Source organism: Netta rufina (assembly GCF_964035555.1).
Source record: "Netta rufina genome assembly, chromosome: 11".
NCBI classification, from domain to species: domain Eukaryota; kingdom Metazoa; phylum Chordata; class Aves; order Anseriformes; family Anatidae; genus Netta; species Netta rufina.
The window spans coordinates 20293849-20307772 of NC_140134.1; the positions used below are offsets into that span (position 1 = coordinate 20293849).

The 13924-nt window shown below is 40.4% G+C and overlaps 1 protein-coding gene across 2 annotated transcripts in view; it reads right to left on the bottom strand.

Annotated features, from left to right (window-relative positions):
* The window catches only part of MEGF11 (multiple EGF like domains 11), a gene marked incomplete at its 3' end in the record, with an annotated part of 188964 nt that overhangs the window by 69670 nt on the left and 105370 nt on the right, over window positions 1-13924 (bottom strand). For both annotated transcript variants that reach the window (XM_084293131.1, XM_084293132.1), the window contains exons 6-7: window positions 9001-9213; window positions 1974-2148 (exon numbers count right to left, since the gene is read on the bottom strand). In XM_084293131.1, the coding sequence (XP_084149257.1) occupies window positions 1974-2148; window positions 9001-9213 (388 nt within the window). The remainder of the gene's footprint in view (window positions 1-1973; window positions 2149-9000; window positions 9214-13924) is intronic.

The following is a 13924-nucleotide window of genomic DNA, read 5'->3' on the forward strand; positions in this document are numbered from 1 at the left end:
CCCCATGGCATCTCTCCCACAACCTGCAGCCTGTGTCGGGGAGCAGTGCTGATGCCTTTTCGCTGCCCAGGTGATGGAGCGTATGGCTAGAGCGGCTCTGCAGGACACCACTGTTCTGGGGTGGGAAGGAAAGGTTTCTGTCAAGTTTTCTTCACAGCCTGTGTTCTCCAGCATTTAAAAGAACTATTGCAACTCAAGTCATCTGGCATGCATACAAATGACAAATACGCTTCAGAGGCAATAAATTAGCAATTTAAAGGCTTTACTTCCCCTCATGGACTAATTGCCAGAGATTATAGTATATTATGAGAGAGCAATGATACTAATGCCTAAATATGCTTCACTGATTATAGAGCTATCCTCAATAACCAAGCTGTTTAAATGTCAGTGCAAGAAAGCTCTTTATTATGAGATTAAATATTATTTTGAAGCAATGCAATAGGATCTTCCCAGGCTTCACAGCTGCAATAACACTGTCTTGGAGCTATATATATTGGACAAATGATGAGGTTTTTTACATGTGTACTGTAAAGGGTCCCAAAATATTCTCGTGCTGCAAACTTGAACAGCATTCTTTATAAGAAAGAGGGTCTTAGTATCTTTTTGTTTTGCATTTGTTACTTATATGCTGCTGTCTTCATCTTTTTCTCTACTTTATATTAATACTTGTGTATCACTGGTGTACAGACAAGATAAATTCTTGTTTTCTATTAGTGTAAATGAGTGAGGAATCAAACCTCAAAGTTCTTTTCTTTTTTTAAAAAACATCTCTAAGTACTGCTGTCCTGCATGCTTTTGCCACTCCTACATCTCATGTCTAAATAAATCTGTGTATACCCAGCACTGAGAGAACTCCTGGAAATTACATGGAAGCTCCAGTTTTCAGGTTCAGCTTTTGACATGAAGCAGAGAACAAAAGTGACTCAAAACCATAACCCCACTTCTGCTGTTCAGGAGATGGCAGTTGGTGATCAACTGAGGGGTAGACTTAGAATGGAGGGAGGCTAAACAGGATTTAGCATCCCACTAATTTCATATACGGCTCCACATGTGATCTTGTCACACAATTGCACATCCTTCCCATATAGATGACAGTAGCACATACCTAATATACAGCAACCTTTTTCCAAGAAAACCCAAAGCACTGCAGTAGGCACTGACGGTATCTAGATCGGACATGCCATACCCCTTCTGTTGGTTCTAAAGCTACCTGGTATGATGTTTGCTGTGTGTCATAACAGCAAAGCAGAAGAGCTACAACATAGTCAAAGATCAGACCTCTAGCATTTCAAGGTATGTATTCATTTCATTTTGAAGCTAACTTTAAACAAGAGGGTAAAACACATTTAGGAGGATGCTCATTGTAGTTGACTGCTAACTATCAGTGGAAACTCTTGTTTGTTCTATCAGCTCATGATCTGCTTTCTTTCTGTTTCACCGTGGCTGATTTCTTCAGCCATTTTATATTTCGTCTATAAAATATAAAGCTTGTTTACCTCAGAATGTCTGAGGATCTTTCTGATGCTCAGGTAAAAGACACCTGCCAATATACTCAGAAAAGACATAAATTGCTCTATCATTTGTAACATTAAAAAAAATCTTCATCTATTAAAAACACAGTGTGACTGACAACGAACATGCTGAAAGGCCAAGAGAATTCTTTTTCTGCTCTTCCAGGCAGACAATAATCTGACATCTTTTTTGTTATGTCTTGACTTAGAATGTAAGACAGGGAACCAAGTCTTTATACTTACAACAGTCACAAACTTACAATACTGATGTTAAGTAAGTAAGCAGAAGTAATAGGTTGACACCGTTCAAAGGAGAATTCTGTGGACTTACAGTAAAATGGGGAAAAATGACCTGCATCTGGCCGCTTTTATGCAAATGTTATTTGAAATGAGATTAAAGTCCTCTTGACTTTTTTAGCAGGCACCTTATGAAATGCTCCATTGTTCCCAGCTCTCACTTACCATGTATCCTGGTGCACACGTACACTTTCCTGTGATGCTGTCGCAATCTGCACCGTTCTGGCACGAGCAGGTCAGCTGGCAGCCTTCGCCGTAGTATCCAGGGGGACAGGTTTCATTGCAGTAGAGTCCAGCCCAGCCAGCTTTGCAGCTACATTCTCCAGACAATGGATGGCAGCTAATGAAGACAGACAGATGTTAATGAGATGCGGACGCGAAAGAAAAATACTGTCCATTAACTGCAGGAATATCTCAGTTAAACATTTCAAATGCAATGCCAGCAAAAGTCACACTAAGAACAAAACAAAGCTGAGAACTGTCTGGGATGACGAACATAAGCAACCATGTAAGTCAGGACATGTATAGGGAATATGGTACCTAATACCATACTGGGGTGTCACTTGCAAACATCTGGGAACTCTGACAGAACTGGTAATTTTCCACCCGTTTTATTTAAAAATATAATTTCTTTTCTGTTCTCAGATGAATGTGACCCGAGTTGTTGACATAAACCACCCAAGGATTAAGCCTTGTATGTGCCATACCATTTAGGTGTTACACAGCCAGTTAAAGATGTTCAAGGCTAGGAGTGATTCCCTTGGGTCCTGTCACTGTCCCCAGAGAGCAGAGCTCAGCGCCTGCCCCTCCGCTCCCCTCGTGAGGGAGCTGCAGGCTGCCATGAGGCCTCCCCTCAGCCTCCTCTTCTCTTTGCTTCATAGAATCTATTCATTTTCCTTTATGGTTATTTATTGCTACGGTTTAATATTGAGGACATGACTGAATAGATTTCTTTACACCTATAAAATTAATATCCTATATGTTAATTTTCAAGGTAGCCTCATAAAATGAAATTTCCAAGTATGTTTCTGGCAATTACTGGTAGGAGAGGTTAGTCACATACTGTTGTGACTAAGAATGATCAAATTTTGTGAGTGTCATGTGTTTCATCATAAATAGCGTTTGACTGAGTAATTAAAACAATTCATCAGCTTAACAAACTACTATCCATGAAATTCTTCTGACAAAGCAGTCCCTGAAATTATGGTCGTTCACACAGCACCTCTTAACATTTAGATGAAAATAATAAAAGCTCGTTTTTTTCCCCTCTGAGTCTATTAATCATTACTTAATAGGAGCAGAAAGCTAAGCATTAAAGACACATTTTACAGCGGATTTTTTGTTTCTTTGTTTTCACTACCACCACACATGCCATGCGCTTGCATGAGAACTGCATCCATTGGCTAAATTAAATCTTTCAAACATAATGTATGCTCATGGCAGTTTGAATCAGTCTATGACAATTCAATTGAAAATACTACACTCAGTAAGAATTTCTACTCCCAGGTTGGCTCCTTCATCAAAACAGACAGCTTTTTTGCATGGGATGTAGGCTATTTATTAAGAACTAAAACCAGCTAGAACCAAGTAGGTTTTGCAGAAGTCTGTGAGAGAAAGGGGCATAAAATCCACAGCAAGGCCCGATAAAAGGTTGAGACCATGTTCTGTGCACTGCCCCCCTACCAAGCTGCCTTCTACTCCTTCGTAAGGCTTTGAGCTAGGAAAAGCCCCATGCAGATGTGGGTCCCTGCATCCAAGTAATCTGCCCCTAGAAGCAAGACTGGGTTTATCATTAACCTGAGCATATCAGACCTTTCTTCTTCTCCTAGGCCAAGCACTTGTATTTCTTCAGTGCTTTGCAATACATGTCTTTTGCTGTCTTACAGAGTGCGTTAAACTCTTTAAACACTTTAAATTGCAGAGTTATGGTACCCACAACATGCAAAAAGATCTCAAAGCTACGCAGCTAGCTCCACAGGTAATGAGGTTGCAGGCTGTGTCCAGCCTGGGGACATGGGAGAGATGTCTCGGATAGGAACAATGCAGAGACCTGAATCACAAACTCCCGTCTGACAATTAAGATGCCCTTATACACTGTTAACTTGAAGATGTCTGCAATTTAGATGCTTAACCAAAATTCATAAAGCAGCTGTTCTCTTCCTGATTCTGCCAGTGAATCTTGGCCATATAAATGATCCCTTCTGTATTTCATCTTTTCCAACTGTAAAATGATACCTTTTCTCCTTTGCAGATCTTTAAGATCTGCAGCTGATATCACTAAATAGTCCTACATTTTTATTATTATTACTATTTTTATATTCTGGTAACTGTGAACTATTCCATTAAATTCATCAGAATTACACACTACATATATTGCAGCTCACAAGGTAGAAGTAGTACGTGTATGTGTGAGTTAGGAACATCCTATAAACTTTCACCGTGTTTAAACTATGTACCCTGACATATGACTATAGCTAGGAAATTCGTCTGTCGTCCATCCAACCACCTATCCATCCAGTCTATCCAGTGAACTAAATGCTAGCTGCACTGAAGTTGAAAAATTTGAGGCAATTAATGGTCAAGTTGTTAAAACAAGGAACAGGAAATATAGTTAGAAACGTGAATTATTTGTATAATTCTTCCCTTTCTGTTCTGAATGTACCTTTCAAGGCCAATATAACATTTCAAGGCCATAGGAAGGTAGCATATGTTAAGGCACTTCTCCATGCCACCAACAGACTGAAATTAAAAAATACAAACAGTTCCTCTGGAAAAGGATCTCTTAATGGATGGGCAGGAGAGCCTGGGGCTTTTGAGAGGATCCCAGAAGGCAAACCCACTAACATCTGCTTTCAAACCACTTGATGAGAGCAGGAACGAAAGCTTAGTCTTGAAGAATTTGGCAGTGTTAAGCATTAGTATTTTGCATTGAATCTTAACAACCTTTATTTCTCCAAATCTCTTGGATAACAGTAAGGAATAGTGTAAAAAACCTAGAATGAGTGCAAGCAGCCAAGTGTTCCTCTGGCACTGGGCCAAGCAGAGGTGGAAACTGGAATCTGTCCACAGCACACAACATGGCAGGAGACAGAAATTGTTCCATGGCTCTTGCTGCAGTTTGGAAGCTACCATTGCTCCTTGGCTTCTGAGCCACATTAACAGCATTGAAAGATTTTTGATACTGTTTTGATACTAAATGAACTGAAAAAAAGAAAGTATTTTTTGATGTTTGCATTTTTTAAGCATCTAATTTTGAGGAAACCTGTTTTCTTTTGCTCCAGGTAATTTAACTTTGTAAAGGCAAATTGGGAAAATAAATGCTTTAGACAGCACAGTCTGTTCCAGTTCCTGAATTTGTTCTCCACACATCTTTCAGTCAAAACAAATTCTTTCAATGAAATTTCTGACTTTCTGTTTATACGCTAGCACCAGTCATCTCATCTTAATAAATAGCTCTAATTCTCACTTAATGGTATTTGCTCTTTTGGTGTCCATTTTACATCCAGTCTCCCTTTCTAAATGCTCTCTTCCTTTTAAAGAAGTAGCCACAATGAGACTGCAGGGCCACTACTTCAGTCCAGTACACCTTCAAAGCCAGCCTCATTCAAGTACATTCTTGATTTAGTTCAAGGCAAAACGTCATGCAAGATCCATGGGACTTGGTTCTTCTAAACTTTTCAACATTGCAGCGATAATCAGAGCCTCTGGAGGTCTATCCATTCCATTAGACTTCGTCATGATAGCTGAGCTGCAGGTAGAAAAGTGTCAGGGCTTACAAGGTCATTGTGTCTTGCTTCCCTTCTCATGTCTCTGACCTGGGAAAGACACAGCTAAAGGTCCACACGGTGACTCCACATCAGTGGTCAAGAAAGCTCGGTGGCTCAGACTGCTCCACCTATTGATCTCCTCCTCTGCTTTCAGGAAAGCATGCCCTTCTGACTACTGCGGACTGTTTCAACACGTGTTTCTTGCACAGCGGAGTTTTTCCCAGTTGTATCCTTCCCTGTGGAAGGACAGTCCAAGTCACCAGTGCAGTATAAATTACCTAATTCTGGAGTCGTTCAGAAGTCACACATACAATGTGCCTTTCAGAGGGCTTTGATGCAGAAATTATTGGATGATGTTCTTCAGCCGTTGCTATGCAGGAGGTCAAAGTAGATGATCAGACTGGTCTCTTCAGACATTAAAATAGATAGATCTATGAAAATAGGAGAGCTGAATGTGTGTGTCTTAATGTTCCTCTCTAACCTGCTCCTCAAAGCCCCCAGAACTTACTGTTCCAGCCAGCTTTCCACTAACCAGATCAAATGAGTCAAAATAACTGACAGAAATAAGCAAGCTTCCCTTACCACCTTTCAAGTGTTTATAAAATTCTCCTACACACTTAGGTATCACTAGATGTAGCCAACAGTTTAAATGGCTTCTGGGAAAAATGGAATATACGGCTGTCGATAAATTAATCACTTTGGAAGACTATGGTTGCAGTAATGACAGGAATTCAGGGGAGGAGGTGGGTGGGAAGAGAAGCGTGTTGCATGGGACAGGCTAAACAATCAGTAAAAAGATTTGCTCAGAATACGGGGTGCCTTTAGAGAAGGTCATTTTCCATCAGCTCTGACACTCCTCGGCTCAGAAATTGACAGTGCTCTGAGGAGCTCATTGAAAAGTGGAAAGCTGAAATACCATGGATGAATGAAAGAACATTTACAGATCTACAGCTTGCTGATATCTCTTTGTTCCATAACAGCAGTGATAAGATGCAGGAAAAAGGGAGATTTTATCAATGGAGAGACTAGACTCATTTATTAAGGGAACAGAGATAACATCTTAGCAGAGGATGCTGCGAGTGAAGCTGATGAAGCAGTGATGGGAGGGAAGGCATAACAAGTACCTGTCAGAGAGCAGCCATGCACAGGGCAGGTACATGGTGTGTAAGAATAACCACATGTCTAGAAAAAAGCTGGGAGAGGATTCAATCCTCCATCTGTCTGAGCCGTCTCTTCCTCGAGACCTCACCTTCCTTCACAGGTGGATGGTGCTAGGCTGTTCCTTCAGGGAAGATCTTCTGGCAATCCCCGAGAGCATCTCCTGGCCAGTCCTTTGACTGACCCAAATGAAGTCTTGCACCCTCAAACCCCCAGTCTCCCCACACGTAAGGGACTCTTAATGAACTGAGCGGTTATCTGAGAAACAGAAGCCAAGCTCATTCTTGCCCATGGCCTGCAGACCTTCCGCTGTGTTTACAACTTTCTGGGAAAAAGGGCACACAAACAGGTTTCTGCAGGCTTGGATAGGAGGAGGTGAAGACACGGTGTCAGCAACTGGCTGAGAGCAGTCTCACCCTACTGTACACATGAAAAAGAGCTTTCGGCGAGGAGCGATTTGCTCTGTGTTTACCTCAGCGTTAAGTTGTGCACACTGGCAAAATACTGTGTTATGCAGGAGTTTATAACTTAGCTCTGTCTGCGGTAATTCTTGAATCATCACCTGTCCTCAGTACAACACAACATTAACCTTTTGTGTATATTGCTCAGCTCATGCCTCAGGGATGTTATTTTTTGCAGTGGTATCATGATACACAAAACACGCAGAAGGGACAGAAGCCTGTTGTTTAGAGCTCCCCTTGAGGTGCCGAACACTTCGGATCCTCGCTGTCAAACCCAACAGAGCTAGCAGCTGTCTTTCTGTAGAGGACTCGTAGGATCAGCATTACAAGGCTTTTTAAGTAACCCATTGTGAGCTCCGACTTTCGGTGAAGCAAAACCTCACCACTCACAGTTGAACTTGAATGTACAAGAAAGATCACCTGTTTATTTGCAAGACTGAGACAAATAGAGTCTATCTCAAGCACACAAACAGATTTGCCTGAAGTGTTTGTGTGTGTGTGTGTGTGCGCGTGCACAAATTAGGCAGTATTGCTTGCATACATAATTGAGGAGAGTGTTTATATTTTATCAAGCTGCAACATTGCCAGGTAGGTTTGTCATCATCAGCAAGACAGTCAGGTCTCCACCCGTCTGGTTTAAAATTGAAGAATGTTCGTATCAAGGGCATGTTTGCTTGGGCATCAATTATCCTCACCCCCCTCTGAAGCCTACACAATCCTGGATTGGCTGTGAATGCTTAACAGCAATGGACAAAAAAAGAGGAAATCGGGTGGGAGCTGAGGGGCCCTGCAGACATGTGGGCACTCCAGGCCTTCAGAAAAGCTCATGCCAGGGTGTTTTTGCTGTCCAGGCTCCCTTTACTGTATAGGAACCTCCAAACAGCAATTCTAACAGTCAGAAGATACAAAAGGTAGCAAACAGGGTAACAGAGTAGTCTTAAATTCTTCCTTTTTCAGGGTTCAGAAAACTTATTTAAGCCTGCAAAGGGAATGAAAAATCAACCTGTCTCATGTTAGTCTCAAGTCTCTTTGTGGCTTTAGCTCTTAGTAATAAGAACCTCAAGAATAAGATCCTAAAAAAAGCAAAAGGGAATAAAACATTGAGACCTGACCTTTTAAGTGAGGCTTATTCCATTTTAGGTACACTTCCCTGATATTTTTCTACCTGAATATTTCACACATACACATACTCAATGAAGAGCAAAAATAGGCACATATGAGAAGAGAGGAGATGTCTATTTTGACAATGTCGGCTTCGTTACAGTTCCACAGACTGACTTGGGGATATTGATTTTGGTCTATTTATACGTTGTCCTCAAGTGTTCTCAACAAGGTAATTTGCCACGAGACATAAACTGAAGCAAATTAGGTTTCATTTTGAAAGTACCCTTGCTGTCTATAGATTTAACAAGAAAACCTGTGTCATAAAAAGAGCCAAAATGATGGATTTGACTAAACATAACTATATATTTTAAACTTCATTGGGTCATTATACATATATATGGGTTTCATCTATTTTTTTTATGTCCAGAAGACTGCAGCTACAGGATAAGGCCATATGTCAGATTGTTTTAGATCTTAGCTAAACTGTTTAAATAGTTAACAGATACATGCTCAGTAGATGGCTAGACTGAGGCTTACAATTCCAAACCTGAGGTCTTTTAAATCAAAGGTTGTAATACAGAGGAACTGTATGTTCTTAATTAAATCTACAGAGAAAAGGATGTGGTTGTAGCTAAATGACTTTTTTCCCTAATGCTTTTATTTGAGCAGTCCCTGCACTAGTATATAACATGATGTACTCACCTGAGAGTGTTGGTAATGTTGCAAGGACATCTCTTGTTGCATTTGAGGCCATATAACCCTTCTGGACACATTCTTTCTTGGCAATGAATCCCTTTAAATCCAGGGTCACACATACATGCTCCATTGACGTGATAACACTTTGCACCGTTTTGGCAGTCACATCTTTGTGTGCACTGAAAGCCGTATGTCCCAATAGGACACTCTTCTTGACACCTGTAATGAAATATGTGAGACGGGATCCAATTAAATACTACAGTCTAGTTTACTTATGACTCTTACATGGGCATGTTTTTGTTAATGAATTAGATATAAAATCATTGCTCATTTATTTAAGTAATATGCCGTGAACTGATATCATTGGGGTGATGTGATATCTTGGGCATGTAAATAGCTGTTAACTGAGAGTGCATTAATCTCTGTCCAATTATATCCCGCAAAATTTGCATTAGTTAACAAAGTGCATTCTTGTTTCCTGGACCTCAGCATTTCCATTCACCAGCCATAAGAAATTGATATAGAATAAGATACTTTATATATATATATAAACTTCATATTTTTGTTCTCTTTTCATTACAGAAGGATTGTGTACCTTCTTTAAAAGCATTCAGTTGTCATATAGGGATAATGAGGTCTGAAAGGAAATGTGGTCTATTAGGCATCAAGTAAAATGTACTCCAGCAACGTATAGTTTTACTTTCCCTCTACGCTGCCATCGCACCTGCTTTATACCAACCAGGAGAAAATATTCTCCTTTGTATTTTGTGTGTGCTTTGAGTAACTGCAACTCAAATTTGCATTTCATCTCTTACTCCAGGGATGCTAAGTAGTATAATATCTCCAGACAAATAACTTTCACATTCCTTAGCATAGTATCTTCTCCAAAATTGCCAACATTTTTAATATTTGGTACACATAAAAATTGAACCTGCAAACACTATACACAGATTGTTTTAAATTACACCTTCCGTGCACTTTTCTACTGTTTCCCTACTGAATACATTATGAAGTCTGCCAAGAAGTCTGTTTCATTGTCCTACAGTTTAAGTGATTATAATATTTCCTATTTTTAAAAGCTCAACAAAAGTCCTAGAAGTACCAACTGATTCTGTGCTTGACATAATTCAGTGGTTTCAAAATTTTGCAGTGAGTCAGTACTACAGTTTACATGATCCACCGTGAAATACAGATACGCTTTTTCAGTTAATAAAGAGAGAAAAAGAAGTCCAGAAAAGCCCAATTCCCTTATCACATGGATGCCAGATATTGGAAATTGCCTATCAGCATTAATTTAATCCTGGGCATTGATTAAAGTGTATACTGTAAACTCAGAGGCAATTGTTAAATGTCTTTCTGCAGGTCATTTCACAGCTGGCAGGTGAGAGCTAATATAACGATCAGTAATAAAAGATTAATGCATGATGCAAGCCAGGCAAAACTGCAATGAACACTGTCAGTATATAAGAAGAGAATTGCTGTTGCAGCTTCAGATTATCACATTTTACTAAAAATAAATGAACAAAGCAAAAGGCCGAGCTAGTGATTTAACTGAAGAAAGGAACAACGCAGTTGTTAGTTACACAATCCAAGTTCAGGAGTTCATACGAGACCCAAAGAGAGGAGCCTGTGACAAATAGGAAGGGAGAGAGCCCAGAGAACCACCAGCAGCACTGGCTGCAAGCCCTGCAGCTCTCAGGGTAGTTCAGCTGCAAGGGAAACAACCAGCAAAGAACGAGGAACATTAGGGCTGAACCACTTGAAGCAAATGAAATGCAGTGAAGAACATATTAAGATGCCTTCTGTCTCCACTGCCGTACACAGCTCGACTAGTTAGCAGGAGAGCACTGTACTCAACGAGATGAATACTTAGTCAATAGTGTACTATATCATTCTATATTTATCAAAGATGAAGCATTACCTAGCAGGGAGAAAAGCATCTGGAAATGAAATATTGACGACCTAATCCATTTACATAATTAGCCTTTTTCTACTAACAATTTAACCAACTTATTTATTTGGAGATCAAGCAGCTACTGCTAATGAATTTTATACAAAGAATACTAATAACAACTCCTCTGGAACATAAGAATAATCACAGCAGGAATTAGCTTTCTACTTAAACATCTTTCCTTTGCAACATATCAATCTAATGTGTCCATAGCACCATTAACAACCAGATACATTGTTCAATTAAATTACAAAATGAGCTGCTAAACCCTAGTTATGTTTCTTGTTTAATTTACATTGCTTTCTGCCTATCTGGGGAGATTCGTATTACAATATCCACTGTACTTTAATATGTACTATAATTATTTGGGTTGGGACAGGATAATATGGCTGTCACCTGTAGAATTAATGGAAGCAATTTCACAAAATATTAAACATAAGACAGCCTGCTTAACTGATGAACTCGGTACACACACCTACAATTTTTGTGGACTTTATTTTTAACGGAATAACGCTGTAAAATATTTTGGGCTTTTTCCTTTGTTTGTTTATTTTCACAACAGTGATCACATTTATGTCACACAGACAAATATTGAAAGCCATCCAAAAAGCACTAGTCTGCAAATCGCCTTTCTGTTGATAGAAGTTACAAACACAACAACAAAAGACTAAGTCTGCTCACACTGTTACAACAAATGTGGCATTTATTCTGCTCAGACTTAGTCTTTACGTTTAATGGCAATATGTAAAACAAAGCTAAAACAGTATGTTCGCTTTTCCAGTCAGCCATAGAATTCCTCATTCCCAGCTTCTAACTGTGCTTCTGCTATTATTCCTTTCCAGTTTGCAAAACACACATTTGCATGACATATCCAGTCATTGCAGCACAGCACAGAGCTGCCTGCAGTTATTAATAGCGCTTGCCAATTTACTAGATATTTAGTGTGTTGCCTCTTCCTGGAAAACAGGTAGGGAACAAAGTGTGGCAATTACACTTACACAGACCTTTATGACCATTTCATCTCCACAAATATTTATCTAACTACATGTTATTATCTTCTGCGCGAGACAATGGGTGGTGGATTTATACAGTACTTATCAACAATTAAAAAGGATAATAGTAGATAAAGCACGTTTACTTTTTTATTGCTGTTATTCACAAAATCTGTTATTACGAAGAATATTTTTTCATCGCCTTGTACAATTTCAAAGAAATCATTATTTTGTTGTGCAGCAGCTTTCTCCTGCTACTCTTGCAATTATATTGCAGCACGGCAACAGCTACAAGATCCAGAAAGTAAAATAGACCCTAAACTAACACGGAGCTGACTAATCCACTCCATTGTCCATGCTCTGCAAAAACACAACTAAGGAAAGCAATTTAGACTTTTTTAAGACCTTGTGCCTGCTCCTGCCATCAGTGAAATCAATGGGCAATCTCCCTGCAGCTAGCTGTAGCTGACAACAAGGTGAGGGTACACACGGCTCTTCAGAGCAGTGTTGCAGGTTTGTGTCGTCCCAGCTCAAGCGAAAGGCTCCAACTAAATGTGATGAGCCCAAGGCTTCACTTCCCTTGCTAAAGGCTGATGAAGAAGCATTTTTTAACATTCTGAGAACCCACTTGGAAGGTGGTAATGTCTAGGCCAATGTAAGTTTTCCCTGCTGCTTTCAGAACTGTCCTCTCTCCTAACTTTCTCCTGTACTCATTTATCTTTTCATGTACCCCCATTTCTGCTCCTCAGCCTTGCCCTTCAGTGTCTATCTTTTACCTCCCTGCTCCAGGAGAGGGCAGGTGATCCATTCCTAAGGGTTTTTCTTGGGTACAGGTTCACTGTGAGACCTTCCCTCAGTTTCTTGTCATCATTTTCCAGCCATTTGTGCCTTATGTTGTCCCTCCCTGCTTCTCTTTGTCATCCCAAGCCACTTCTCTCTTTGAAGTCCAAATCTCTCTCACCTTTCTCCAAGGACAGATCTGAAGAGCCCACACTCTCTTTGCTCAAGGACAGTTCTTGTGAAGTCTGCCCTGTAGTGCCTTCTCTGTTGTCTCTCCCTGAGCCTGTTTCTCCAGACCCTTTCTAAAGTGGATAAAGTGGCAAAAACTTCTGCTTTCGATAGGACACAGAATTGGGTCTTCTGCTACCTACTTGCCTTCTCCTTTCTGGGTCCATCAATACTCCTGGTCCCCAGCTTCTCTGCTCTTATTGCTGGAGTGCACCTAAGTGTTGCAGACAGTACAACAGCCTGCAAGTGTTTTTTCCTTGTGCCATGCTCCTGTAGCAGAGCCAGCTCTTCTGCTGCATGTCCTCCCTCGCGGCTGGAGGCTATCTTGGCAGCTGAGCAAAGAAACTGGCTCAGCTGCAGGCTGCTGGCTGGAAGCTCCTGACAACTCTAACGCTGCTGATTCACCTATGGACAGAAATCGATCTGATTTCAACCAGACAAGGAGACCTACAGCCAGAGGGCCAGGACTGAGGGCAGCTTGTGATTGAAGTGCAGTCACTACTGTAGGTGTCTAGGCTGCACAGATGCTTCTTTTAGAGGAATTGTCTCCAAAAGGTGAGAAAAGAAAACTTTGGTTAGAGATAGCAATTATGCAGTGCCGTTGCAGTTTATCTCAGGGATCCTAAAATCACTGCCTCCAGATGGAGGATGGTGGAAAAGAGACACACTGATATTTCCTCCCCTAAATTAATTTGAAATAAGAAGTATTTCCACCATTTTTAACCATATGCAAATTCTGTCATAATCTCCAGAGCCCCTTGCCAATTACCCCTGTCAATGAAATGTAAACAAGGAGCACCCACATTTAACGGGACAGAACACGGCCTTTGGAACACCAGAGCAGTGTCGAAGGCTGGTCTGTTTGTGTGCTATAAAGACCTGCTGATTATACAATGATGGAAGAAATGAGAAATTCCAGTGAGCTTTGCTGCATAAAAATGTAATTTTAGTGTATGTTGACATACCAGTACTAGCTTGT